The 27,102-nt window shown below is 40.7% G+C and overlaps 5 protein-coding genes across 8 annotated transcripts in view; 3 read left to right on the forward strand and 2 right to left on the reverse strand.

Moving 5' to 3' along the window:
- Positions 1-522: 522 nt before the first annotated feature.
- LOC147218346 (RILP-like protein 1) lies at positions 523-8,119 on the forward strand. 2 transcript variants are annotated; one of them, XM_086173835.1, is made up of 9 exons: positions 676-710; positions 792-1,050; positions 3,359-3,509; positions 5,010-5,128; positions 5,226-5,489; positions 5,612-5,785; positions 6,135-6,277; positions 6,376-6,471; positions 6,847-8,119. In XM_086173835.1, the coding sequence occupies exons 2-9, from the start codon at positions 814-816 to the stop codon at positions 6,938-6,940; spliced, it is 1,278 nt and encodes a 425-aa protein (XP_086029961.1). In that variant the 5' UTR covers positions 676-710; positions 792-813; the 3' UTR covers positions 6,941-8,119. The 2 variants fall into 2 exon arrangements, with proteins under 2 accessions (XP_086029960.1, XP_086029961.1); XM_086173834.1 differs by having other exon boundaries at positions 523-1,050.
- A 293-nt stretch (positions 8,120-8,412) lies between these two features.
- rilpl2 (Rab interacting lysosomal protein-like 2) lies at positions 8,413-11,611 on the forward strand. The gene is made up of 4 exons (XM_086174185.1): positions 8,413-8,847; positions 8,940-9,091; positions 10,090-10,212; positions 10,629-11,611. Exons 1-4 carry the CDS (start codon positions 8,554-8,556, stop codon positions 10,648-10,650), a joined length of 591 nt encoding a protein of 196 aa, XP_086030311.1. The 5' UTR covers positions 8,413-8,553; the 3' UTR covers positions 10,651-11,611.
- An 89-nt stretch (positions 11,612-11,700) lies between these two features.
- On the reverse strand, positions 11,701-16,719 carry kmt5ab (lysine methyltransferase 5Ab). The gene is made up of 8 exons (XM_086174184.1): positions 16,622-16,719; positions 16,296-16,396; positions 13,851-13,989; positions 13,497-13,668; positions 13,321-13,408; positions 13,103-13,162; positions 12,578-12,768; positions 11,701-12,329 (listed from the first exon to the last, which is right to left on the reverse strand). Exons 1-8 carry the CDS (start codon positions 16,629-16,631, stop codon positions 12,119-12,121), a joined length of 972 nt encoding a protein of 323 aa, XP_086030310.1. The 5' UTR covers positions 16,632-16,719; the 3' UTR covers positions 11,701-12,118.
- Positions 16,720-18,189: 1,470 nt separating this feature from the next.
- Positions 18,190-20,347, reverse strand: mtrfr (mitochondrial translation release factor in rescue). The gene is made up of 2 exons (XM_086174151.1): positions 19,893-20,347; positions 18,190-18,922 (listed from the first exon to the last, which is right to left on the reverse strand). Exons 1-2 carry the CDS (start codon positions 20,157-20,159, stop codon positions 18,692-18,694), a joined length of 498 nt encoding a protein of 165 aa, XP_086030277.1. The 5' UTR covers positions 20,160-20,347; the 3' UTR covers positions 18,190-18,691.
- A 1,814-nt stretch (positions 20,348-22,161) lies between these two features.
- The window catches only part of LOC147218350 (membrane-associated phosphatidylinositol transfer protein 2-like), a 45,471-nt gene continuing 40,530 nt past the window's right edge, over positions 22,162-27,102 (forward strand). For 2 of the 3 annotated variants that reach the window (XM_086173511.1, XM_086173515.1), the window contains exon 1: positions 22,162-23,412. The gene's annotated coding sequence lies outside the window, so the exon portion shown is untranslated. The remainder of the gene's footprint in view (positions 23,413-27,102) is intronic. The other variant, XM_086173521.1, reaches the window with a different exon arrangement.

Here is a 27,102-nt window from a genome sequence, read left to right on the forward strand (position 1 = left end):
TGCTTTGTGTCCTTTTGTTACAGTACACTGCAACTTTTCATAATGTTATCAAAGTTTGGATAACGGGGGGGAAAAAAAAACAACTACAATGTGTGGTAAGCAAAAATAAAAAAAATCTGTTGGGGTACCTCCAGGCCCTGACCATTCATTGAATAATACAACTAGAATGGTGAAATTCCCTGAACAACATCCACTTATATAATTTAGTCACGTAAATGTTGTGCTTTATATTTTATATTCCTTTTAATTTCAATCCCATTTCCCTGACCAAAACAGGGACAGTGATATTTTTATTGCAACCGAATCATGACATGCGCATTTTGAAGTACGAGGTAACGCAGTGTTGCCTTCACGGACTGTTGTACATGCGAGTATCGACTCGCAGAGAACAGCGTTAAACGGAGGCAGATGATTCGCTAGAGTCGGAAAGGAACGAAGGGCATACGGCTATCGACACCTATTTCGTCTAGATGCCGAAACTCAAGCAAGATTTAATTCATCCTTCATTATCAAACTGGTATTTGTAACATTGTGTCAACATTGGGGAAATCGGTGCACTTATAATTTTCGATATTCTCGAAGAGGACTTGAACGCAACATCCCCAAAAACCTGAGTAGCAGACGGCTTGAGTTGTAAGTGTCAACAGAGAGCTGCTCCTCCGGCGGGACTCCCCGCTCGACGCTCAAAAACTCGCCTTTCGGCCTAAAATGTGAGCCGCCGTTACACTTCGGAGTGCTTTTCAGAGACTCGGGGAAGTAAATAAAAACTTCGTCATGTCGGCGCTCGACAGACCCGCGACGGAGCTCACGGTCATGGACGTGTACGATATAGCGGCAGTCCTCGGCCAGGAGTTCGAACGGATCATCGACCGATTCGGCTGCGATTCCCTGACCGGCGTGGTGCCCAAGGTCGTGCGGGTGCTGGAGCTGCTGGAGAAGCTGGTGAGCCGCGGGGCGGCCGCCCGAGAGACCGAGGAGCTGCGGGCGGAGCTGGACAGGCTGCGGCAGGAACGCAGGGACCGCGGAGAGCAGGAGAAAAGGCACCAGAAGGTCAGTGTGCGTTCGCGTGTCGTGTAAACTTCCCACTTAGTTAAATCACGTCACGTCGTTCACGTCCGATCGCAGAATCTCGCGCCAAAGGCAGAACCGCCCACTTCCTGGTTCTGTGACGAACCGTCACGCATGAGGTTTCAGCTGCGGTCCTTCACCTCATTGCACACAAAATCACATCTACTCATTTAAGGAATTATTGAGGGTACGCTTTAATATTGATGATCAGATTTGTATCTTTTGTGGAGACAACATTGAAACCACTGACCATATATTTTTCTCATGCGAAAAAATACAGGGCTTTTGGGCTGAAACTCCAAAAATGGGTTAAAGACAATTTTCCATTGTCACCAGTTTGCTTCTCAAGAGATGACATAACATTTGGTTTACTGTTAAGCAACAAAAGAGATGAACTATGTGTCAATGTTATTTTAGGTTTGGCCGAGTTCTTCATTCACAAAAACAGAATGCAAAAGTGTTCCCCCAATTTTACGTTCTTTATTGAAAAAGAACGTAAAATGGAAAAATCCAAAAACCAAAACATATACAGTTTGAAGTCTGAGATTCCTTGTGAACAACCAAGTTGAATACATGTTATATTCCCCTTGCAGGTTTTTTTTATTTTTTATTTTATTTTATTTCTCTATCTATTTATTTAGTTATTTCCTTTTACTCTCTTTTTTGCCTAGCATTAAACATTTCTCACAAACCTTTAACAATGTTAACTTTTGATTACATACAGAACGAATGTCCTTATGTCCTTTGCTTCCTCATCCCCGGTTGTTTCATTGACATTTGATTCTATCTTGCCACGTTTATTTGTACATATGTATATTTGTTCATGCTATTTGTGTTCAATTAAAAAAAAAAAAAAACATTTTCACACAAGTATATCATATAGGGCAGGGGTGGGAAATTATTTTGGCTGGCGGGCCACATTTCTTTTTTCATTTTTATCCTCGGGCCAACTAGGTGAACAAAATAAAAATTGCAATTTAAAGATTTCAATTTGGGGGGCTTTTTTTTTCAATTTTAAAATCATTAATGATCATATAAATGTACTGACCGACATTATTTTGTATGTAATCATCCTAACAAAAGGAAGAAAACAAGTTTTTTTTAAATTCAATATTGATTGAAAATATTTATTAAAATAATCAAAGAAAATAGGCCGGATAAAAAAAGCACATCGGGTCGTATGTGGCCCACGGTAGTAAAATACCCAGGTCTGATATAGGGTGTTATTATATCATTATCAAGTGATAATCATTTGGAAATCAGGCTTATTATTTATTGCTACGTGTCTGGCTTCACGGTGGACAGCAAAATAACAACTGCCTTGTGCACAGAAACATGTTTCCAGACTGCATACATGACCATAAATGCTACATATCTTGAATTATCGGTTATCTAAAAGTGTCAGAAATAGAATCAAAGAAGAAATCACCTGTTCAATTTTTGACCAACATTTTTGGATGTGGATGCCTGTGTCATTTTTAACAAAGATTCAACATTTTCTGGTTGGTCTTGCTGAATTTTTAAGACCAACCAGAAAATGTGCACTGAGTTCTCTTAAGAATGGGGGATAAGATTGAACATTGAGGGTGTTCAACAAATGAACAGTAAAAAGTCACGTTGAGATTTTCTTTTGTGTGGGTGTTTGTGTTTACCTTTGAGCAATTGTTTGGAAAATGTGGAGTTTGAGATGTTCCACTGAATAACAAAAACAGCTATTTGGGCCTTTGGCACTCTGGGCTTAGGGAGTTTGTGTGTTCAGCTGGGCTGACAGTGCTTGGCCAAAGACTGCATTTACTAAATCTACACCTGTTAACTGCTCTCTGCATAAGGCAATTTTTAATTTCATTTTATATTTTTGCACTGTATATATTGTACAAAGTCTTTGTATAAGTATCTCTATTGTTTATTTGCATCTTGTTCCTATTAATACTATTCAGACAAGTTTATACCCTGTAATGCTTCTTTGACAGTTGAATTTCCCTGCCATAGGATCAATAAAGTCAATCTAATCTTATCTTACAATATCTCAGTACTCTCTACATTTTTTTTTTATTTTGGTTTGTACCTAAGTGAAGAAGTTTTCAATTCTTCTGTTTATTGAGATAGATAGTTGGATGGATGGAGAGAAAGAACTCCCTTGAGTTTGGAAAATCTGATGCTTATATGATTATATGATCTGATTGTGCAAATCGTGCAGATTTTCTCGACCTTAAATCCATATAAAGAATTTTGCTTTTCTTTTTCTGTGTGTGCGTTTGTGTGTGTGTGTGCGCATGCATGCACTCCATAGGAGCTGGAGCAGGTCGAGGATGTGTGGCAAGGGGAAGTCCAGGACCTGCTCTCCCAGATCGCCCAGCTTCAGGCAGAGAACAAGAAGCTGCTGGCGAGTGTGTCCTTCAGCCAGCCTCTAGTCAGCGAGGAAGAGTTACAGAAGCAGGAGGGTGGGTTGTTAGCAGCAACATCCAAGTATAATTTATCGCAGAAGAAAATACTTGTTGCTTGTTAGTAGTTTTTAAGGCTAAGGCTTCCTCAAGTTTTAAAAAGGACAAACAGACAGGCATACCTGTGAATTGTAGCTTGGTTAAATATACACTGACTTTTCGGCATGTGGATGCCAAAGTCATGCTGACTTCCAGAAAAATATTCCCTAATTTCCTGCATCATGAGTGATTGAAAGTATAAGAACTCGTCTCTGTAGTTAAATTATGGTTAATTTGGGTTGTTATTCTAAAGAACGATAACTTGAGTGGACCAGTATCACTGCATGAAAACACATTTATAGTTAATAAGTACAGCAAATTTATTTACTTTATACCATTAAAAAAAAAAAAAAAATATATATATATATATATATATATATATATATATATATATATAGAAGAGTTGAATACCTCTCCACAACTAACTAACCACAATTAAAAAAGAAAGCTTAGAAAAAATACTACCAATAATAAATCCATGAAACCATGATATTTTCTCAAACAGTCCACATTCAACCTCAGCACAGACAGAACAGATTGGATTTATAAGTCATATTTTTGCACACTGTAACTTTGTGATACTTTATGCTGATTAAACATCGGCTGCACATACAGTGCAGTCACGAGGGATCACACAGTTCATGCTGCATGCTTGCATGTTGACATAAAAAGAGGCTGTGAAACAAGGCGACAGGGAGCTTGGAAAGGAGACTATTTTTGAAACACACAAGGCAGAATGTAACACTTGAACGAGACGTTCATGGTGGCTGCAGCTACGCTTACTGCCTGGTCCACAGCACTCGTACTACTGATTAACATGATAATCTCAATGTTTGGGTGCGGAATGGTCTGAATTCTTTGCAACCATTTTTTTGCTGGGGAAAAATCTGAAAGCAGTCTTTCTTTTTTTTCAAAGTTTTTTTTTTTTTTTTGTAGAGTAGGCATGATTGAACTTCAGATTCTAACTCTTAATTATAGGAATGGGAATTTGTGAACATTACTCTAGCCATAAGTGTTTGAAACGTACCAATGTGGTGAAATACACACACCACACATACTAACAAGAAAAAGTTTGATTTAAAAAGTTTGTGAAGGTTTTTATTTTAACAATTTAGATAATTCCTTTTAAAATTATGATGGAAAATTTATTTAATACTTTTTCAAATAACTTCAAACGATATCAAATCAATTTGCTGAGGGTCATAAAAGAATGTCCGAGCGAAAAGAAGTGAATGTTATAGCAAACCAAGCATTTGTTTTATATATAAATATTTAATGTTTTGTTGAAAGAAAAGAGAAATTATTGTTTAAAGGTGATTTTTCTGTAACTGCCTAAATTGAGGAACCTCAACCTCCCACTTTAGAGAACCAGGGTTGTGCAGTATGAGAGTCAGCTGACGGCATTTTATTTGAAAGGTAACAGAACCCATCTTAGCTTCTTTGTTGTCGTTTTTTTTTCAGGAATGTATGAAAAAGAAACCCAAGGAATGACTAGACTGAAAGACTTGGTGGAAAAGCAAAGGGATGAAATCCGAGCCAAAGATCATGAACTGACGCAAAGAAATGACGACGTTGAGGCGGTGAGGCTCGTGACGCTCACAATCTCACAAACAACAAACAGCAATATACATCAATCATCCAAATGTACTGAAGACAAACAATCCCTTACAACTGCAGCTCCAGATGCAGCAGCACCGACTGATACGAATCAATCAGGATCTTCGTCACAGGATAGGAGCGATGGAGGTGCAGGGCAAAGCGCTGATCCAGCAGAGGGCGGAGCTCGAGGCTGCAGCTCAGGCCCGGCAGCAGGAGCTGGGGGTTCTGCAGCTGGAGGTGGTGCGTCTCAGAAAGGAGCTCCGGGAATGCGAACTGGAGAGAGAGGTGGCTGAGATCGTGGATACCTTTCCGTCCAGGTCTGGCATGTCTTCATCTCCAACAGTAAGAAACAAGACTGCTGGCAGCCACTTGGATTTTTTTTTTTTTTGGTTTTGTTTTGTATCACTGTTGCATATAAAAAATTTCTGCTCAGTGCCTGAGTTGTTCTTTTGCCCTAAATTCAGTTGTCAACACAGTCTAACACCGCCAAGACAAATTCGGTGTGGGTAGAGTGTGGAGCAGACCCCGGCTTTCTGGCGAACTGCTTCGAGCACAAGAGCCCTTCTCTTCTCTCAAAGTCAATAAAGAGGGAGAATAAAGAGAAACTGGATGATGAGGACACATCGCAGCTGTCACTGGTAACTTTGTCAATTTTGAACTTTCAGATATGACATTGTTCTAGGTGTGAACTTAGCTTGATACACATTGCAGTTAGATACCTGATATGCTTGAGACTCACTTATTTCTGGACCTGACTAGATATTTCCCACCAAATGTGTCGAGCTTTGTGGACACTGAGTGTGTCGACAGTAATAAAACTTCAGAAAATGTAAAAATAAACAAAAAAAAATATGCATGAGTCATTTTTTTCCGTACAGAAGTGGATATCTGCCCCCACTCAGTAGCTGGCAGATGCGTGTATCTCTCTCTAACCCCAGGTGTCACTGCCACGAACAGCGAGACGCTGAATTTGTATTTGTACGGCAGAAGTCATCAGCCGATGTGGAGCCAGAGGATGAGTCGGATGCGCCTCGCTTCACCCTGCAGGAGCTGCGTGATGTTTTGCAGGAGAAAAATGAGCTCAAATCTCAAGTGTTCCTGTTACAGGAAGAGCTGGCATATTACAAAAGGTGTGCTTTCCTTTCTGATAGTTGAGATTTTAATGCTATGGAATTTGTGTAAAATAATTTAAAGTAAATTTGCTTTTTTTTTTTCCTGCATTACAAAGTGAGGAGATTGAGGAAGACGACAGCTCCGTTGCTTGTTTCCAGTCCCCTCCGTCCTCTGCCTCTGCTGAGCAGCCTGAGTCAGGAATCAGGCGCTTGTGAGTAATCAGGCTAACACGACTGACGTACATTAATTCACGATTTTCATACACAGAAGTTTGTTGTCAGCTGGAGCAGGAACTCACTCTCTCCCCTGTGACACAGCAAACCCATTCATGCAATGTTACATCATCTTAAAATCTTGATAAGCTTTAATTTTTTTGCTAACTCATGATGAGATGATGGAGTCAAGATACATCCAAATTAGTTTTCTCCCCATCAGTGGCTCAGGAATAAGTAGTTTCTACATTCCCTCTCATCAACAGTTTCACTACGTTTTACAAGTAAAACGGCCCGGTCCAAACAATTTTCCTAACTGAATTTCCCTCCTGTCTACATCTGAATGAATCACCTCCCCTCTTTTCCATTCACAGGATCTTCACGGCCATCATGCCAATGGTAGCGGCTGGTTTAATCGCAGATGATCCGACACTGCTGCCAATCAGAAGACTTGTTTATTTTGTATGATATTGAATTTAATTTTTAAATTTTATATTCATGTCTTATTTTTTTCCCCTGTTATGTCAACAATCGTTACAGTTTTTTCATTGATATATAGTACATACGAGAGGTGATATTCCCCTTACATTGCGCTGTGACAGATAACCCATGGGTTCTTTATTCAATTCTACTGATTGTTATTGATAATATCTTTTCGGAGCAGTTCAGCTAATCAGCAGCTTTTGGAAGAACTCCCACGCAACAGCGTTACCGCTATCTGAGACTGGGCTGTAGACTGAGGTTATTCAAATAATTTTCTTCCCTGAGACTGGAATCCATTCTGCTTCAGGATGAGAATCTAAGCAAAAACCAACAGAAATGATCTTGGTAAGATCATCACGAGCTGCTAAAATACCTTATTCGTGCCTTGGCAATGGATTTTTCCATGCCGGTGTGTCAAGCTTTGCGTTGGAAATGGCTGCTTAACATTCAGGTCTCAGCTATCATACGTCTTCAGTTAGGCCAAGACCTGCTGATAACAAAGTTCCCTTTTCACCATTAGACAAAGCAGTCAGAATGCTGTTGAGACTTTCAGTTACCATTTTTTCCAAACCACCCAGGGATGCTGTTGTTGCTGGGATCATTTAAGATTAATGGATGCATTGAAATTAGCAGCCAATTGTATTAATACAAGAACTTTGCTTCTTTTTTTTTCCCCAATGTTGCACAATTTATTTTTTTTAAACTATGCCGTAAAGTAATAATAACTAACTAAAATAAATCTACAAATTTTCCCTATCACTCTGAAGTGCCTTATATGTCTGATTAATGACGACATCTCACTGGTATGGATCAGAAGAAGATCTAGATTTTGGTCTTTTCCATTGAGAGATTGTATCTGATTTAGTGTTTTTTGTGAGTTCTTAAATCTATGTAAAGAAGATGTTACTAATGCACTCATGTTGGCACAACCCTTGAGAGCGCCAATTGTCCAATCTCAGTCATAAAACAGCTGAGAAAACTTTATACCAACAATTTTTATCTAAATGTCAAAGGTTGCATGTTTAAAAAAACTATGTTTGTTCTGAAATAAATGGTAATAAAAGTTTTATTTTCATTTGCTACATGTGACTGTCTTACTACAAAAACGCCATGACCAGTACAAATATGGCCGAGTTGTTTATATCTTTGGAGAAATAAAAGGATGTCTGGTCAGTATCCTGTCGTCTGTCTTTATTACATTTAATCGAGGTGAAATAAATAAGAGTTTACTTCCAAAGTTCTCGAAGCAATTAGCAAATTAAAAAAAAAAAGTTGTTTTTTTTAATCCCTCTTGATCCGGCGTGAGGTGAGGAGAAAACGATCGTCCACGGTCCACTTCCGGTGTAAGCATTGACAAGGGAGGGAGTTCTCTTGTCTCATCCTTCATCTTTGTACTCACCTGTCGCTAGGATACTCTGCCCTCCTCTGCTGTCCGGCGAATCACGCCATTGGCGGACGAGTGATGGGGGAAGTGCAGCTCCTCTGGAAGTTGTTGGTAACCCTTTTCCGAAGCTCTAAAGTGCTGCACCCCAAAACAAGTACGTGAAAATACCCTGAATTGTATTTTTTTTTTCGGTTAAACTTCGTATCTTTCCGCCATGGACTTCGGCGAAGAGTCGTCTCCCGCGCTAGCATTCGAGAAAAACGCCTTCGAGCTGACGGTCGAGGATGTCTACGACATTTCCTACGTGATCGGTCGAGACTTACTGAAAATCAGCGGGGCCGGCGAGGAGGTGTCGGATTTGCAGTTCCGAATCGTCCGCGTTTTGGAAATGTTCGAGACGCTGGTGAACAAATACAACTTGTCCCTGGAGGAGCTGAAAATGGAGCGGGATAACCTAAGGGGAGAGCTGGACAGGATCATCACGGAAGGCTCCTCCAGGCAGGGCACGGTGAGGCACTTTTCCCATTCCTGCAATCCTCTTCTGTCTCATTTTATGGAAAAGAAAAAAAAATCCCGATTTTTTTTTTTTTTAATTTGAAGCAAGAGGCGGGAGCAAACCAGCTGGTGGTGGACCTGACCGACCCCAACAGACCGCGCTTCACCATGCAGGAGCTGAAGGAGGTCCTGCAGGAGAGGAACCAGCTGAAGGCGCAGCTCATGGTGGCCCAGGAGGAGCTGCAGCTCTTTAAGAGGTTGGTGTATTTGTTGCAAAAGTTAACTAAAAATAAAGTTCACACTTAGAACCATTCCCTGATTTGTAAAAACAGAAGTTTTTCCGGTCTGTAGCATTTAGACCAGCTGTCACAACAACTCATTAACTGAGCCATAATTGAGATGTTTATCAGGAGATATAGGACGATAGGGCTGCAGGGATTATTGGCTCCATCACTAAATTACCATCTGGCTTTGGGGCGGATTTATCATTCCAAGTAACTTCTGAGGTGGAAACATCAAAGTTCTTCTCTAAATTATGAACAACGTCTGGTTTTCTCGGTCTCGCCTGACCGAATGGACTGATTGTCTTTGGGGATTTGCCGCTCGGGATCAGCCGGTGTGTTTTAAAAACATCATATTCGCTCAATTTAAATGCCATTCGAGGAGTCGATGATCGTCCGTTGGCGGAATTCGTAATGGCAAATCAAGATGGCCAAATCTCTCAACTTTCTGACCACTCAGATAACAATAAACTTTTATTTGCTCTTTAGATCCTAGTTACAAAGTACAGAACACAAAGAGTGCACGTAAAAAGTAGCAAGGCTATGAAAAGTGCAACCCGGTAAAGCAGTTTGTGATAAAAATAGATAAGCATTCGATCTGTGTTGACAGGCCCCCCTTGATGGTGGTGAGCTTTGTTTTTTAACCTAAATTTACAATGCAGCTTTAGTTTTTGAAAAAATAAACACGCTTGGTTTTCCTGAGTTACATCGCAGGTCGTTGAAGGCAGCAGTTAGGCTCTCATGGCAACAAGTAACTCAGTGATGTAACACGGTGAAAAACCATTAACTAACTTGAAAGTTATTGCCTCACAGATAGCCAGTGTATTCTCATGAGTGAGGGAGTTATATGATCACATCGAAAGCTAGGAAGCTTGAGTTTTTCCCTGCAAATTTTGTAAACGTGTGCGTTATCACGTATCGTTTGTCCGGGTGTGCGACATTTTCAAATGAATTAAATTGCCGTTGCTCTGCAGCGGGATTCTACCCCAGGCTGAACTGGCCATGGTGGAAGTGGACCTGGAGGCGCCAGCAGCCGCGGTGCACGGCCCGGTGGCCATAAATGATGCAAAAGAGGAGAGAACAACTATAAGCAAGCTGTAAGTAACTCGCTGCCCCGTTTCCCCGCAGACGTTGTTGCAGATCTAGTGCTTTAAGGAAGATAAACCCAAGTGTGTAGTTCTATTCTAACGTCTTCACCTCAAATAGCAAGGACTCTGAAAATTTTAAGCAGCTTCCACATGACGCTGCAAGACTGCAGACTGCTCTCAAAGACAGTCCTCAGTCTCCTAATGATATACTTGTGACCAAATGAATTAATGCTGATCCTGAGGATGTTTGTGTGAGCAGTGAAGCTGGAAACTGGCAGGAATAACTGCTGTTCCCCGTAATTACTCTCCGCTGTGACTCACCGCCGCTTGCTTTTCCAGCGCTGCCGTTTTTGGCCAGATATGTCGAAACGGGCTCCAAGGTTCCGCGAAAACAGAAACTAACCCGAGAACTTTTCTGTTCGTAGGTTTTCGTTCAGGAGAAAATAAAAGCGACAGTGAAAAGAAGTGACCACGTAGAGGGCAAACAGGATTTGTCGGCACAATTATCTCAGCAGTTAACCACTTTTATATTGACTGTTCTCACTGTGTCTCTGTCAGCCTAACAAGCAATGTATGTCTTACTTTGGTGATAACAGAATAGCTGTTGTTGAAGTATATGTTGAACAAAAATATAAATGCAATGCTATATAAAGGTCTTCACTTCAGTACGGATAATGACAAACTAAATACAGGAACTCGGAATACATAACAAAATATAGACAATTTAATTAAAAAGCTGGAGCGGGAAACCAGGGATAATGAGAGAAAGAGAGGTATTATGTAAGATCCATTTTTATTTGTACGCTTCAGCGACAACTTTCATTTTGCAAAGCACTGCCTCCTTCGAACTGAATAAGACAGAGGCTCGTTGGATGTCGTCCGGGAACTGTGTAGATTCACAGACACTCCCAGGGACGGAAACGCAAAACGTCAGAAGCTGTTCAAAATATGCCGCTGACACTCCGAAGGGGAATGTTCCGGAGAACATGGATGTTTCCAGGTTCCTCAGTGTGTGTGTGTAACACTGAAGGACCAGGAGGCAGAATAGTCCGTCTGTTGCCTGTTCGGATTCTCCAGCCTTTGTCAGCTGTTAGTCCAAGACAGCAGCCAGGGTGCAGGCCTGTGGACCTGCTTTGGGAGCTTCTTGTTGGAATATGAACTTTTCCAGCCCACCTGGAAATACTTGAATTGTACTCAGTGACAATTTGATGTCACGAATCTGAAGGAGCATCTTCAGCAAATGCAGAAGTGCTTGGATGTCTTTGCAAAGTACGAGTGAGAGACCACAGAAATCCTTCAGGTAGTAAAAGTGAGGAAAATTGCATTTATATTTTTGTTCTCTGCAAATGATGTGGAAGACTGGATGAAATGAGACTAACTGGAAAGTATTGATACTAGTATTGGAATTTATTTTTTAATTCCCTCAAATAAATTATTTATCATTTGAAACGATCATTTGTATTGATTTCTCAAAATATATCAATTTAAATCAAGCTCTTGGAAGAATCGGAACAAACGTACATCATTTATTTTGTTTAAGCTGGGAAACGTCAAAATCCATCTGTTTTATTCCTGATTTTAAAGCACATGATAATTTATGACAAGGTCATGAATGAATACAGCTCTGTTCATGACAAAAGGGAATCCTTTTTGGGCAATAAAAAAAAACATAATCTAAAGGAGGATTTCAGCTCAAGTCACCAATATTTTAGGTCACGTTAAAAAGGGCATTCAAATGTGATAAAAACCATAGCAAAAATACATTTTTCCCCACAATAGAAGGTTAAGCCTTCTCTTAAAAGCATTTTTCTTATGTATATATATATTTAAAAAAATTCCTCATTTTGTCACTTGGAAATAAAAAGACTGCAAAGAGCACCAGTTCATCTGACTCAGGAACATTATTGAGTTATGCTCAGTGTTTAAGCCAGGGATGAGCCAAAATAGAAGCCTTGCTGCGATCACCATAATCATACAGCAGCTCTTCGTCTGCTTTAACGTCTTTGGAAGCCACCAGGATCAGGTGAGGCACTCCATCGATCGCATGGAGCCTAGTCTGGCAGTTGCCGGACTTACTGTGGTTTATCAGTCTTCCGAGGCGATTCGTTTCCATCGTGGCGTCCACACTGCGTATAAACAAATATTAAAGTGACAAATTATATATATATATACAGTATATACACATACACACAAAAAGGACCTAATTTAAAATTGTGAACAAGCCGTCAAATGAACAGTTTGTAAACTAGTGTTTGTTTCAAACAGTTGCTGTAGTGCCAGTTTGGTTTAGCTATTCCTGGATGCAAGTGGCTTTGCATATCTTGAAGATCTCAGATCCTCCATCAAAAGCAGTGTGAAACCGATGGTGACTTACCAGTAGGTTTTAGATTCATACTGGAAGTAGTACATGTAGCAGCCTGTTTGGGGGTCCTGGGTGTATTTGGCCTCTCGTTCTTTCGCCTCAGCGAGGTCCAGTAGTTCTCCGTGGTACTCTACGACAAAGTCTCCCTTCTTGAAGCCGTTCACGGCAAACACTCCCCTTCCTTTGCCTTCTATGTGTCTCATCTGTTCATATAAAGCAACAAGAAAAAGGTAAAAGTTACCTTACAAATGATCCACTCTCACTGCCTTTATATTTCTAAAATTGCACTTATTTGCTTAACAGTGACATTGCGGGTTAAATGATAAAAGAAAAGAAAATCATTTGGCCACAATATCTTCAGGATCAAGTACTGATCTAGGTCGTCGAGATTATTCGGAAAACACTGGCTTAGTCAAGTCAATTGCTTAATCACTGTTACTGCGCTACTCGCATAAAAACCCACGCAGTCCTCAGGGCAGCATGCGTTCCCGCATCAGTTTGGCCAAACATTTGAAATTTTACTGCACTCCAAATTACCTGCATGCCGTCCTCGATGCCATTCTTTATTAGGTCATTGATGTGTTTGTGCTCTTCACTCTGTCAACAATTTGAGCATTTCATTTAGAATTAAAGATTGTGCCAGATGCACAGTGTATGACAGAAAAACGTAACATGTTCATTGCAGGTAAAAAAAAAAAACAGCAATATATTCTTTGGACATGATACAAGCTGCTCCAATAGGATATTAGACAAACCTTCAACTCCCCCTTTGTTTTTCGGTTGCTCCGCCTTATTGGATAAAAGTCTGTCACCTTTCGGTTTTGACGAGTGTTATTCTCAGTCCTGAGGAGAAATACACACAAGTAAGAAAGACCGATTTCTTTTTTTCCCTTAAAAATACGACTGGACACACGGCTTTTTGTGCTCTTACTTCTTCACTCTGGGAGCGCAACCAGGTCTTCTCTTAGTTTTGGGTGTGGAACCTTTACGATCGGCCGCCAGTGTTGTGTTTCTGGCCTGCGTCTTGAGCCGATGACTCTGGCAAGCCAGGTCAGTCTTCTCTTTGGGTTCATTGCTGTCAGAGGTTGTTTCATTAGTTGCATCTATATATATTAAAAAAAAAAAATAGGGAAAAATATAGCAGTCCTTAATTAGCCTTTGTCAAGAGAATGTGGTTCCTCCATGGACAGACTTTTGTAATAAGACGACAGCTTGGTAAATAATGCAGCCTTTAACGATAACGGGACAGTTTGTGTCCGACTTGGAGCTGCTGCTGATCACCCACCTTTTTTCACTTTGGTTGCATCAGGAGGAGTTGCTTCAGAGTCATTTCCTTCCTGGATCAGCATACCTGAGCTGTCACTCAGAGGGGAGCGAGGTTTCCTGAGACTCTGTAGAATCGATGGTGCTTTGCTTGCAGCGTCCTGTGGAATTATTAGCTCTTACTATTATGCAAAAATTAAAAGGAATTAAAAAAAAAAAAAAAAAAGGAGCTAATGCACAGTCTCCAAAGGAAATTAGTCAGTCATCACTATATTGCCATTTCAAGAAAGAAAGTGGGCCAGCCCACGCCATCTCTGGCTCTGAACAGCATGTGAGGACACAACATTTAACTGTTTGCAGATGACATTGTGGTGTGTAGTGAGAGCAGGGAACAGGTTGCGGAAAATCTCGAGAGGTGGAGGTATGCTCTGGAAAGGAGAGGAATAAAAGTTAGTCGCAGCGAGACAGAATATATGTCTGTGAATGACAGGAACCCGGGTGGAACAGGGAGTGGAGATCAAGAAGTCGGAGGATTTCAAGTACTTCGGGTCAACAGTCGAGAGCAATGGAGAATGTGGAAAAAAACGTAAAGAAATAGATTCAAACAGGTTGGAATGGGTGGAGTAAAGTGTCAGGGGTACTATGTGATAGAAGACTATCAGGCAGAATGAAAGGAAAGGTGTACAAGACAGCGGTGAGAGCAGCCACGCTGTAGGATCTAGAAACAGTGACAAAAAGAAAGGAGGCAGAGGTGGAGCTGAAGATGTTGAGGTTCTCTTTGGGAGTGACCGGGATGGACTGGATCAGGAATGAGTACTTCAGAGGAACAGCGCATGTTAGATGTTTTGGAGAGAAGGTCAGAGAAGCCAGACTGAGATGGTTGGTTCCTGAAAAAGGTCAGAACAGTGGGGTCGCTGCCCATCTTTTGCCAGGAGCTGAAAACATACTTCTTTACCAAGCACTACCCTACTAATTGCACCCAAAAAAAAAAGATGAAATGAATGTTTGTATGTATATGGTTCTGGGATGGCTATTTGGTTGAGTGGTCACTTCTGACTTCCGACTACTGGTACTTCGGATATCCGGTGACTGAATTGCACTCCTTGTAAGTCGTTTTGGAAAAAAGCGTCTGCCAAATGACTGCAATGTAAATGTAATGTAATGTAATGAGTCAAAGCTGAAAGGAATAGAAGAACACTACACAACCGCTAACCCTCACCTTCAGAAAAAAAAGTATATTTCCTTGTAGTTCCCTACAGTTTAGTTTCAGTCATTTTTACAAGTGGGTGGACTAAAAGGATTTAAAGTAGATCCAGGATCTCTTTGTATTTGTGCTTTCTGCATGGCTGGTATGCAGTGGGGGGGGGGGCGCAACAGGATAGGGGCATACAATCAGAAAAAGAAATAAGATAGTTATTTTTACATTTCAGCAGTGATAGATCAATGTTTGGAGGCTCAACAAACTGCAGAGGTAGTTGGTAGCCCTTTACCCCTCAGTGTACCCTTTCTGTCTGAAGAAAACGGTGCCAACCCCCCCAACCCATGAGGAACCAGTCGGGTGCAACCATCAAAATCCAAAAACAGAGGTGGTCGTTTCTTCCTGTAATCCCTTGAGTCACAGTGCATCTTTTTTTTTTTTTTTGCTTTTTGTGTGTCTAGTTTATCTCTTTCACCATCTCAGGTCAACTACGTTTTTATTCCTTTTTTTTTTTAAAAGATAAATTTGATGAAATGTTTACGTGGGATGTTTCCGATGCGGTGCGTTTTACAGAAATCAGTTGCAAATTGTGAAGTCATTTTCAAAACTGAAATTAATTTAAAATATGTGAGAGGTCTTTTATGTCACTGGAGCGAGCGAGCGACCTGGCTTTCATGATCACTGAAAAAGAATTTACCACTGCTGATGTGAAAAGTGCAGCAGTTCAGGTGTTTTGTGACAGGAGACGTCATTTGGGGAAAAGAACTTAATAAATATGATCGATTTATATGAAAATCAAATAAAGCTTCGGAGAGAAGTTAAGAGAAGGCGGTCTGAGATGGGGACTGGATAAACTGGTAGAAAGATGTTGTGTTTTAAATCGCCTGGCAGGAAACCTGGAGGAAGATTTATGGATGGAGTGAAAGAATACATGAAGTGTGTCGGTCTGAGACGAGGATGCTGGGTTAGATGCAGGAGGTTATGAAAATCGGATAAATTCCATGCTCCATCTTTATTTAATATTAAAAATATGTTCTTTCCTCGCCTTATACGTGAGTCTTTGGGGGCATCAGCAGACCTCTGCACACCACCGGCCTGCATGGATGCATGCATGAATGCATGGAGTGCGTCCGAAGAGTCAGGGCCAGGATATATTTGAGCGAATTTCGCCGTGCATTGTAACGATGCAGCTCGCTGTCAGACTCTCCTGCAGCACCAACACCTCGGATCAGCATCAGCGGCCTCAGATCCCACAGCTGAAAGTCATACCTTGTTAATTGACGGCTTGTTTTCCTTCGTTTCTTTATTGCTGACTTTCTGCTCTGGAGTGTCGTCGGTCTTTTTCTCAGCTCCCGGTGTTTTTTTCTTCCCTTTAAAACATAAGGAAATAAATAAGTAAGTGGATAACAAATTAAATCAGTCAATTTAAGCTTTCTTCACGCTTATTTTATCGTCCGCTCTTGGTCGTAGATGCGAGTTTAACTTCCTAGGGTTCTTTACTGGGTAGAGTTGCTGTTTATACCCGAGCTCGTAATGTGCGAAACGACACATTCGTGTCGACATTCACATACGACATTCGTGACATGTTTACATACCCTTTGCCATCTCAGTTCTGCAGAAGCATTTCGCAACAGAAGAGAAGTTCGCGAAAATTATACTTTGCTCAATATCAAAATATCAACTCGCAACTGTAGACGCGCAGATCGCTGCGGTGCACCGTGATGGATTTCAAAAACCCTAGGGTCCCTCTGATTGGCTGCTCTGTGCAGAGAGGGCGGAGTTTCAGTTGATCGCGCGACTGTCATTGGCTGTATTTCTGCCATTTAACCAGAATCAGAAAGAAAAAAAAAAAGTTGTCCCCGAGGGGCAATTGCGGTTCATGGGGTAGTAGCATCAAATGATGAACATCAATAAATAAATGGGTGAATACATATCGTCACGCTCTTAAAATAATCGCCTTAGTCATTTTTTCAGGAAACACAAAAAACTGAACTATTTAACACATTCTTGTCAAAGACAATTTCTACTAAAGGGGTAGAATGGCACAATCTGTTTAACTGAGGATGTAGGCAATTTTGCCAGAGGTGGTCAGCATCATGAGGAGATGATTTGGGCAAAAAAACATTTTTGTAAACAAATTACTTCGGCGATTATTTTCAGAGGGTGACGATATAAAAAAGGTATAATGAATACTGTACAAAATTGGTAAGGGAAAAAAATAACATGGCCAGGACCGGGACCATTTGTTTCACAGGAAGAATGTTTGCCAGTGCAAAACAGATCATCAAACATTTTTATTAATTTGCCCCTGAATAATAACACAGCTGCATCATCTTTCCAGTGTGTTTATGATCTCATTTATGTTGACTTTAAAATTGGGCTCATTGGGACAAAAGTGAATGAATTCCATGAGTTACAGAAATGAAAATTGCACTGACTTTTTAATCACACAATGACTTAGGATTTGTCAGTTATTCATTTTGAATAAAATATCTGCATGACATGTATGAAATTCTAAGAGGGACGTCACAGTTACAGCAGTTTAAAATCTTGAAGCGGTGAGCTTATCTAAAGTCGTCGAGGACAGTGATTCTCAAAAAGTGGCACAGTGTTTCATCATCTTCATAAATACAAAATGAGAGATTTAGGGTGAGTTTGGTCTGCGCTTGATATGTGTTATTTTTAACACATGGCAAAAGGATGTGTCTGTGGCTCATCTGGTGCATTTGAGGAACAGTGTAGGAGGAGAGAAAGCTCAAATCTGATAAATTGGAGAGGGCCTTCAGGATACAGTATATTGTGGTTATTTGTGTACAGCCATTTAACTTTTTTTTTTATTAGTGATATAACATTCATAAAGACTACTGTTTGACAGGACCATGGGTCTGATGGGCTAGTATGAAAACATACTGACACTTAATATTTATCAAAAAAAAAACAAAACTATAATTGTATTTCATGTGAGTATTGATATAGCCATGGGATCAAATGGATGAAAAGGAACCAATAGAGAATACTAGGTATCGTCAATTAGAACAAACTTTACAACACATTCCAAATGACATCTGTCTGCTGCTTTTACATCACCCTTCATGCCTAATTAACTTTAAACATGCTATTGTGTAAATATTTTGAAGAAAAAAAAAAATCAATCTCTTGCCTCTGACACAAAATATAGCTTTGATTTATTTTATTGAAGGATGCATTTAAAGATTTAGTCACTCAATTCTTCATCAAAAAAACAAATACAAAATAAAATACATTAATATCATCATTAACACCCATCCATCGTCCGCGCTCAGGGTCACCGGAGCCTGTACCAGCTATCATCGGGTAAGAGGCAGGGTACACCCTGGACTGGTCAATCGCAAGGCCACATATACAGACATCCTGAACATTCTCTCATTCACTCAGGGCAATTTATTAGGAAAATTGTCTTGAGTGAGTGGGATTCAATGTTCCCAATAAATTGTCCCGCGATAATGAGCAATAACCTACAGTAGGTTTTTTTGACCGTGGGAGGAAACCGGAGAAACCCACACAGACAAACTCTACATAGAAAAGTCACCCTTGATGGAATCTAACTGGGGTCATTCATGCTGTGAGGCTGAAACGTGAACCACTGCGCCATCATGCCACCCATCATCTATAACATGATTCACATTTTAAACATTGTCTTTCCCGAGTTTGACATCTGCAACCAGTGCTTCTTTAAACAGTCTTTTTCTCTCCAGATTCTCATTTGCTTTCCTTCGCTTTTCTTGTTTTTTCAGCATGGACTCCTTCTTTCTCAGGAAAATGTCACTTTCTTCTCCTTTGTATGAGATGTCCAGTTTCTCCCTCATAATTTCCCGAGCACGCTTTCGGTTTGTATCCACAGATCTGGTTTGGTGGCACTGTCAGGGAAAAAAAACATGACATGAAATCATTATGTTTTGCAGAGAACAAAATAAATATTGCATTGGGCCCGGGCGTCCATTGGATGGGTCATTAATGGGTTTGGATGGGTTTGTTCTTATTCTTATTCTTATTATTAAATCAGAAGGAAATTAGATAGTAAATCATAAAATTTCAGCAGTGAGAAATCGATTTTTGGAGGCTCACCTCACTGCAGAGGTAGTTGTTACCCCTTTATTTTCCTTTAAATGCTGTACCCTTTCTGTCTGAGAAAATTGTGTTTCTCCCCACACATGATGTACATGGCTGTTTGTTCATGCATTTATAACTCAGGTTGAAACTCTTCTTCAGATTTTAATGCATCTTGATAAGTTCTTTTACCAACTCAGGTCAGTGAATAGCTCTAAAACGAGCCCAGCTACATATAGGTTTCTTGGGTGATACTTAATAATATATTTACACGGGATGTTTCTGACTGTGTGTTTCACACAGATTACAATTGTATTTTCAGTCACGAGCTGTGAAAGTTATTTTCAAAACTGAAAATAGTTAAAACATATCTGAGTTCTTCTGTCATAGGAGTGACCGACAGACCAGGCCTTCATAAGCACTGAAAAAGAATGTTAAAGGTAGTTCAGGTGTTTTGTGACAGGAGATATCATTTGGGGAAAAGAAATTAATAAATGCGATTGATTTTCATTATAACCAGATCATCTGTGTTTCAATATTCAAACCGTTTTCCCTTCTCATGATATTTCGCAGTGTATTAGGCCTTAAAATTGGTTCTTTGCTGCATACGATCAAGATTTGTCATGATCATCAGCAGGCCTTTGAACACCGGTGAGGGTCAAATACTACAATGAAAAACTACATGTGGAATGATGCAAAACATCACAAATAATGGTTATGTTTTAACCTTCTGTTTCTAGAAATTATCACAAAGCCAGGAAAACAAAACACACAACTGACCTTGACCACAATTCCAGTAGGGATGTGTTTGAGCACCACACAGTTGCTGGTTTTGTTGGTAGCCTGTCCCCCGGGACCCGATCCTCTCACGAATTGCTCCTCCAGCTCCTCTTCGTTCAGAACCGGAAGGTCTACGAGGTTCTTCTTCCCGGCGGCCGGGAGGCAACTCAGGCCGGCCGGGGGACGTCTTGACACCGGGGGGACACCGATGGAGCCGAGCCAGGTGACGCTGCGGACACCGTTCAGGACGGGGAACAGTCTCGCCATGCCTTAAGAGAAGATTCTTGGCTGTATGGCGTCTTCTTATATCAGAATATCTCTGCGGTCCACCTCTCCGGGTTGACGGGCAAAACATTCCCGTTTAAAACATTATTTTACGGAAAGAACAGTGCGTTCTCGTCGCCCCTTCGGCGTGTTTGTGTTAATATGGTCTTCTTCTACGCTTCGGAATCCACCAATCAGCGGGCTGCACGTTCTTCTTCGTGGCTCGAGTATCTCCTCTTGTCCACTTCCGGTTGTAAGCTAGTGGCAGCTAGCGGTAAGGCGTAGCACCTCTGTTCATTTTGTTTATCTTGCAAATTACAATTACATTTTAAATATATATAGCTTTTTTTCTTAATTTGGATTAAGTCACAGATTGAGCAGTTTGGAAGAAGAAAATGAAAACGCAGTTTGGGTTACACATGACTCATTTTCGTTCTGAGTCAAAATATGCGGCAACATTCTGAAAATGAAAAGCATTGTGCCAAAGTATTTTAATTTGAATTGTGATACCTATACCCAAAATTGGAAAAAAAATGAAAACTAAAAAACAAATGCTTTGATTCCATTGAACGCTTATGATTTTGCTAATTTCAAATGTTGTTGCACACTGACTACTGAGATGGCGAATGCATTTTTCAGATTATGCCCCATTAGATGTGTGTTTTTCTCCTGCTCGTCAAAGTTATGCATGGCAGTGAAGTAGTGCATACTCCCCTGATTCCTCCTTGTGACAGTACTTACATAATCCTATTAGACTTTTGCATACAGGGTGCAATGTTTCATCCAGTGCTGTGTGCTCTCCATCCAGCCTTGTCCAGACTTTCTCCTCTTCTGTGCCCCCTTTAGTTGCTCTTACTCCGCCCGTGTTGTGTTTACTGCAGCCGTTACATGCCGTTGAGCTGTAATACTTTTTCTATGTGTTTTATTATTTCATCACCAGGGAGGATTTATTTATTTATCTCTTCATTTATTTGGAAAAACTGCACCCTTTGCATGATATCATGAGACTTCAATGTTAGCTTGCTAACAAAAAGAAAAAAGGAAAACAAATGGAAAATGTTATCAATAGTCTTTCTTACATTGATTTGGCTCAAGGTTGTTTGTTTTTTAAACAACTCGTTGAGTTTTTCAGGTCCTTGACAATGACGGGCTGGTGTTCAAATCCCTGAGTAACAGGTTTATGGTTCTACAGTTACTGTTATGATCCATAAATATACACAAGAAGCACCATTAAGAAAGGCAAGACAGTGAGACTGAATTATCTGTCATGACTCTGCGTGAGCCTCCAGCTCCACAGAGGCCCCACCTTTCCACCTGCCACACCTTCCTTTACTTGAACACCATTATTCATCAACCAGTCATCTGTCAGGCTGTTCATAATTCAACACAAACTCACACATCCATTTCCCCCTGCATCTCAAAATACAATATTTGTACATTAGCCACCTCTGCAAAAAAAACCCTAATTGTTTCAGTGAATTTCCTGTATTTTGAAACCAATTTTCTCCCTGGATGGTTAATTTAAGGAATAGATTCTTTAAACATCCTTTTTATTCTAATCCTGGTCACTGAAGCCTGGTATTCAATATCTGAGTTCTTTGTAACCCAGATAAGATAGGTCTGCAAAGCAGTTAGTTTATAATAATCTGAAAAGTGAATCATTTCGATTCATTAGCTTTTGTATGTCTTCCTCAAATATGATTTGCAGATACCATAAAATGCATGAAAGAAAACATGTTTTAATAGTTCAAGTAAAACTGTCTCGTAAAGGTCCTCATTCTTCCCCTTAACAATGACTATGGTTTGTAAATCAGGAAACAGTGGTGGTCAAGGGCAAAATACAATCTCTGACGCAGCAGTCATGAAACAAAGGTGAATTTCTATACACCCTATCTTTAGTACTTACAACTGATCCCGATTTTCACAAGACACAATTGAATATAGCTGTCTTACCAGTAGCATGCGATAATCTAAGACTATAAAAAAATCGTTGAATTGTTTTTTTTAATCGTTTTTTATTCAATATTGTGTTGACTATCTTGTATCTTAGATTTTTATTGACATGTACGTTGTAAGAATGTGGTGATTCAGGCTGTGCAAAGAAATTTTACTTTGCTTCTTCCTTCATACCAGGCGTATAGCGATTAGAATAAATAAGACTTATATCGTGGTGATGTATTTTACATGACTTTTTTTTTTTGCGTTCTCCTTTTTTATTGCTCATTGAAGGCCATGCAATTAGTGTTCCAACAGGTGGCGACACTCTAACGACACAGCGGCTGCAAATTTCAATTTATCAAGGTAGTAAAGTGAAGATAAACACCGGATGTTAGCTATACTTTTTTTCAAAATAAAACCACGTATTTACTTTTCAGTCCCTCATTACTTAGGAATGTGGCGCATCCTTGTAAACAATTATCTTGAAATAGAAATAAATGAACAACTGTTATTTAAAATCTCAAAGAAAGGGTAAAAGTTAGCTGCAATTACCCCGACACATGGCAAATTCAACTTTTATTTTGAAACTAAAACCGGAAGCGTAGCTGTATCCGTTGCAATCCAGCTATATTTGTGTCGTGCCTGTGAAGGCTGTGTGAAGTCTTGCGGCGGTTCAGAGTTACGGAGTGACAAGTCTTACGATGACGGCTCCTCTCCGGCGGTTTGCTATCTATCCGTCCCGGTCCGGTGGACCGAGGGGCCGACTGTCCTTCTGAGCCCCTTAGACTCCCGTTTCATCCCCCACCACCACCACTACCACCACCCCCGGCGAGCCGAGCCCACAACTCCTACGAGGATAGGTTGGATATTCAAGGACATTTTAACGTCACCGTAGCTACGTTGGCCTTTCGCGTCGGTTGGGGAAACCTCGGTGGGTTCGCGCAACGATGTGGCTGGATTCTGTAAACAGAAAGGATACCTGAGGCTGTGACGAGCCGCCGCTCTCAGCATGTTTTCCGACGTGTCACCTCTTCGTGTCGCAGCCCTTCTTCCGCCGAAGGGCCAAACGGACGGCGGCGTAAAGGGAAGCGGTTGTTGACTTTCAGATGCGCGCATTTCCATCATGTCATCGTACGAGAGCGGCGAGACTCTGGGAAAAACCACAACAATAACAACAATAACAACAACAAGCCACCGCGGGGAGAGAGGCGGATAAAGTTTGATCTGCTTGGGGGCGGGGGTGGGGGGGTGGGACGTGGGTTAAGGGGGGCCAAAGTGTGCCAAAGCCCCGGAGTGCATCGCTGCGCATCGGCTCCAGGTATGTGGCGAGAATTGCTGGCCATCAATTTGTCATTACACTGCTGCCATGTTGCTAGGTAACTAACCGCCAGTGGGTTTACTGTAGTTCAAATGTGATCATCCCGTTGCAGAGATGCAACGTCCGATTTCGTACATCTGCTTTCGCATAACATCTAGATGCCATGTGCACGTTTGTTTGGACTTCTTCTTTGACATGTGGCCCTGTTTCTGCAACCAATATTCCTGATCCTGCAATGACGGTTTGATGTTGTTGTGACACCCCGTTGAAAACATGTCCTTTTCCACCCAGGCACACTCAGGTATGACAATTGACACAGTGCCCTGCAAAGAGATGTAGTTTTTAAAACCTCAATCCTCAATCTGATGACAGATGTTCACAGCTGTGAACATCTGTGTTAATTTGTGACGGCACAAATTTAAGGAGGGGAATCACACATTGCTGCTTGAAGACTCTGCCAGGGTTCAAAAGTCGCAGGCTTCCCTTTCTTTTTAACCCCAAGCAAACACCTGCACGCCACATGCTTGTTTGTGTCCCGTAAACTCTTTTTTTTTTTTTTTTTTTTTTTTTTTTTTCCTCCGTCAATATAACTTGATGAGTTTCAGCATCAAGAGCACACTTGACTCAGCAGGGCGGGAATGAGTCATTGAAGCAATGCTGACTCGGAGGCTGTGTCGCCCATTGGCCTGATAATCTGGTAGGATTGCAGGAGCGGCTGCACCGTGACCCTCCTCCCCACCCTTGGACATGACAGCGCATCGAAGCATCTTTGAATAAGGAGCACAACCTACCGCTGTTTTTTTTTTTTAAGCTTGTGCTACTGGTTAAGCTCAGAAAAACCAGATGCCCCGCAATTACTGTATGAGAGGAAACAGCAGGAGACACATACCAAAATGCGTTATCGTGTTTTACCTGGGTTCAAAACATGCTGTAGTGATATGTAAGCAGAATGCAATCCTTCTTACATGTTTTAACCTGCGCACCCCCTCCTTGAAGACATAACGCTCATGCGAGGCTTGTTGTATAACACGTTCTATTCTGCATCAGCTGCACCATGATCTTAAGCATTTCACCAGCTTTGTCACTACTGAAGCAGCATGGAATAGAAGTGCCTTCACCAAAAATGTGATTTTTGTGGAGGCTTTCTTGCACTTATTGGCAGGCAATGCAGACCCTTCCTCCTGCCTGTTAGTCACTGCTGGGTGGTAATGTTAAGACAGTGTGAGTACTTTGATTTTGATGATTTATTATTGCTTCTGGTTTGAGCAATGACCACAGTTTTGTTTGTCTTTGTCATGATCCCGATGTGCTCTCATGCCACGTGCAACCACTTGATTCACACATTCTAGTAAAAGCCCAAGGACTGCTAAAAGCCCAAGGACTGCTTGAAGCCATCACAGTATCTACACGGTCGCTGTCACACTGTTTGTGATTGTTCAGACTATGAGGGTTGTAGACTGTAAACACGGCTTTGTGATGTGAAAATATTAGTCCAACCAGTTTTCCAGAGTTTGGCATTCCATTTTGCCCCCAGAAAAACCACATACATATATGAAGAAGACAAACAAAAGAGCAAATGCAAATTGAGCAGCAGTTTTTTTTTTCTCTAGAATTTATGTGAAATGTTTTCCTACATTTTAAAACCCATTTTTGTAAAATAACAAACGTCATCTTAACGCTAACTGAACAGTGAAAGTGGTTCAGCAAGTCTCGTTACTTGTCTGGTTCCATTTATGATTTATTTATTGCTCTCCTATCTGTTTATTATATTTTACTTTTGTCCCAACTCTGTCCAAAATTTCATTAATTTCCAAGAGATTTTTTTAATTTCATTTTATTCAGATAGTGGTATGTTTCACTTGCTCAGTCCTCATTATAGCTACTGGGAGTTTCATTTACTATCACAGGGCCCTTCCTAAAGGTAAAGTTCACCTTGTCTGAGAAGCTTCGCTATACGTAGGTGGGTGTGTTTTGCCACAGTGTTTTGCGATAAACTTGGTTGTAACGTCAATTTAGCGCACCTTTATGGCTAGGCGACTTATTTAACAATATGATAACAAGTAAACATCTCTGTTAGTAACATGATGTGAGTTTATTTCATGGGAGGTGGAAATGACAAATGTGCTTGAATGTTGTTTGAAATGCATGTGTTCTTGGTGAATTCATGTCATTGTCATCAGTGAAGACAATAACCATCAGGCTATCATGCTTTACAATGTCCAGAACTGACTATTTTGTAATTTCTTACATTGTGAGACCTGCAGTGGGCGAAAATGGCACATGGTGTGTTTAAATGAGTGATAAACATTTTTTTTAACACAAGGCCCATATCATGAATATTACTTAATGTTATTTAGCATGTTTTGTTTTAAGCATTTTTATGCTTCTTCATTAAACAAATGATAGTGAGTGGAGATAGGTCTCAAGACCAGGAAGTTTCCATTTTTTTGTGTTCATTTAGTTTAATATAATTCAAAGCAGATTAATAGTGAATGTGATTTATAAAGTGGTGATAAAGTCCCTTCCTCAGACAAAAATGCCGCTGTGGTTCCACAAATTTTTATCAGCTATGTTATTTTAACAGATTTCAAATATTCATTCAGTATAAATATTAAATGAGATAATTCTTGGGGGGGGGGGGGGGGCTTGAAGAATCCAAATTAATCTGCTACTATGTTCCTGTTCAGGTGAAACAGTCAGGATTTTAAGAAGGCCGAGTTTTGTGACTAATATTTAGTGTAAGCAGTGACGTGTTTTCCGAAACCATTTTTGTTTTTCGCACGATGTTCCTTTTCACACCAGCAATCAAGCAAAGCAGACAGGCTGCCATGACATTTTTGAATCTAGATACTTTGCTCATTTATGTTAGAATCAAAGATCACCCCGCCGCAGTGGCAAGACTGCCTGACAACCTCCTGATGGTTCGGAGGAAATGCTGTGAGAATCTATATGCTGCAAGTCTTTGTGACCATGGAGTGGAAAATTGCTGACAGGAGCCTGTGGCTTGTGGGAAGTGTACCTCTGAATCTTGATTGGAGTGTTGTGGCCTTTTTCACCTTTAGCAGAGTTCTTTTTCCACCAGTAACCTCCAAGTTGCTTAAAAGCGGCATAAGCAATTACTCCCGTCACTTGCTTGGTGTGTCGGATAACACTTTCATACTCGGTCACTGAGACACATCCGTTTAATTCAGAGGGAAAAAAAAAAAAACGCGCTTCCTGTCGGTTAGATTTTGAATGCAGCTGCAGCCTTTATTTTTTAACTTTTTCAGCCGATCATCAGATGAGATTCAAGAAAGAGAGGCTCCGATTCAGGATGGCGAAATTTCCTATTCGTGAAGTACTTTTTTTTTTTTTTGTGAATTCTCTGTGTTGTTTTCGGTTTGCTTGTTCTTCCGAATTAATTAGCTGTACTTCTTTTGAAGAGATGAGAGATATAGTCCTGGCTCATTGCTCGGACCAGATTGTACACCGTTTTGGACGGCTATTGCACGGTTATCTCCCGCATCTTGTATCCCACCCACGTTACGCACACATTTTCCTCCCTGCCACCAACTCGCAGTATCATCTTAAAGGCTTGTTGATCACGTTCCATGGATAGTTTCAGAAATGAAGCCGCTCATATGCTGGGCAAAAAAAAAAAATATTCAGGCCTGATTATTCTCACTCCCATTTTGTACTATTGTGTATATA

This window comes from Fistularia commersonii, chromosome 26, assembly GCF_037954325.1.
Source record: "Fistularia commersonii isolate RoL2024-O1a breed Wild chromosome 26, RoL_Fcom_v1.0, whole genome shotgun sequence".
Lineage (NCBI taxonomy): Eukaryota > Metazoa > Chordata > Actinopteri > Syngnathiformes > Fistulariidae > Fistularia > Fistularia commersonii.

What these genes read in the sequence shown, in the direction of transcription:
- LOC147218346 (XM_086173834.1), top strand. Translation starts at nt 775, where the DNA reads ATGTCGGCGCTCGACAGACCCGCGACGGAGCTCACGGTCATGGACGTG. An exon ending in GAGCTGGCATATTACAAAAG is followed by an intron (nt 6,278 to 6,375) that starts GTGTGCTTTCCT and finishes TGCATTACAAAG; the next exon opens with TGAGGAGATTGAGGAAGACG. An exon ending in GAGTCAGGAATCAGGCGCTT is followed by an intron (nt 6,472 to 6,846) that starts GTGAGTAATCAG and finishes TTCCATTCACAG; the next exon opens with GATCTTCACGGCCATCATGC.
- rilpl2 (XM_086174185.1), top strand. Translation starts at nt 8,554, where the DNA reads ATGGACTTCGGCGAAGAGTCGTCTCCCGCGCTAGCATTCGAGAAAAAC. An exon ending in GCTCCTCCAGGCAGGGCACG is followed by an intron (nt 8,848 to 8,939) that starts GTGAGGCACTTT and finishes TTTAATTTGAAG; the next exon opens with CAAGAGGCGGGAGCAAACCA. An exon ending in AGAACAACTATAAGCAAGCT is followed by an intron (nt 10,213 to 10,628) that starts GTAAGTAACTCG and finishes TTCTGTTCGTAG; the next exon opens with GTTTTCGTTCAGGAGAAAAT.
- kmt5ab (XM_086174184.1), bottom strand. An exon ending in ACAAGCCGTCAATTAACAAG is followed by an intron (nt 13,990 to 16,295) that starts GTATGACTTTCA and finishes ATAATTCCACAG; the next exon opens with GACGCTGCAAGCAAAGCACC. An exon ending in GCATCGAGGACGGCATGCAG is followed by an intron (nt 12,769 to 13,102) that starts GTAATTTGGAGT and finishes TTATATGAACAG; the next exon opens with ATGAGACACATAGAAGGCAA.
- mtrfr (XM_086174151.1), bottom strand. Translation starts at nt 20,159, where the DNA reads ATGGCGAGACTGTTCCCCGTCCTGAACGGTGTCCGCAGCGTCACCTGG. An exon ending in CTACTGGAATTGTGGTCAAG is followed by an intron (nt 18,923 to 19,892) that starts GTCAGTTGTGTG and finishes TTTCCCTGACAG; the next exon opens with TGCCACCAAACCAGATCTGT.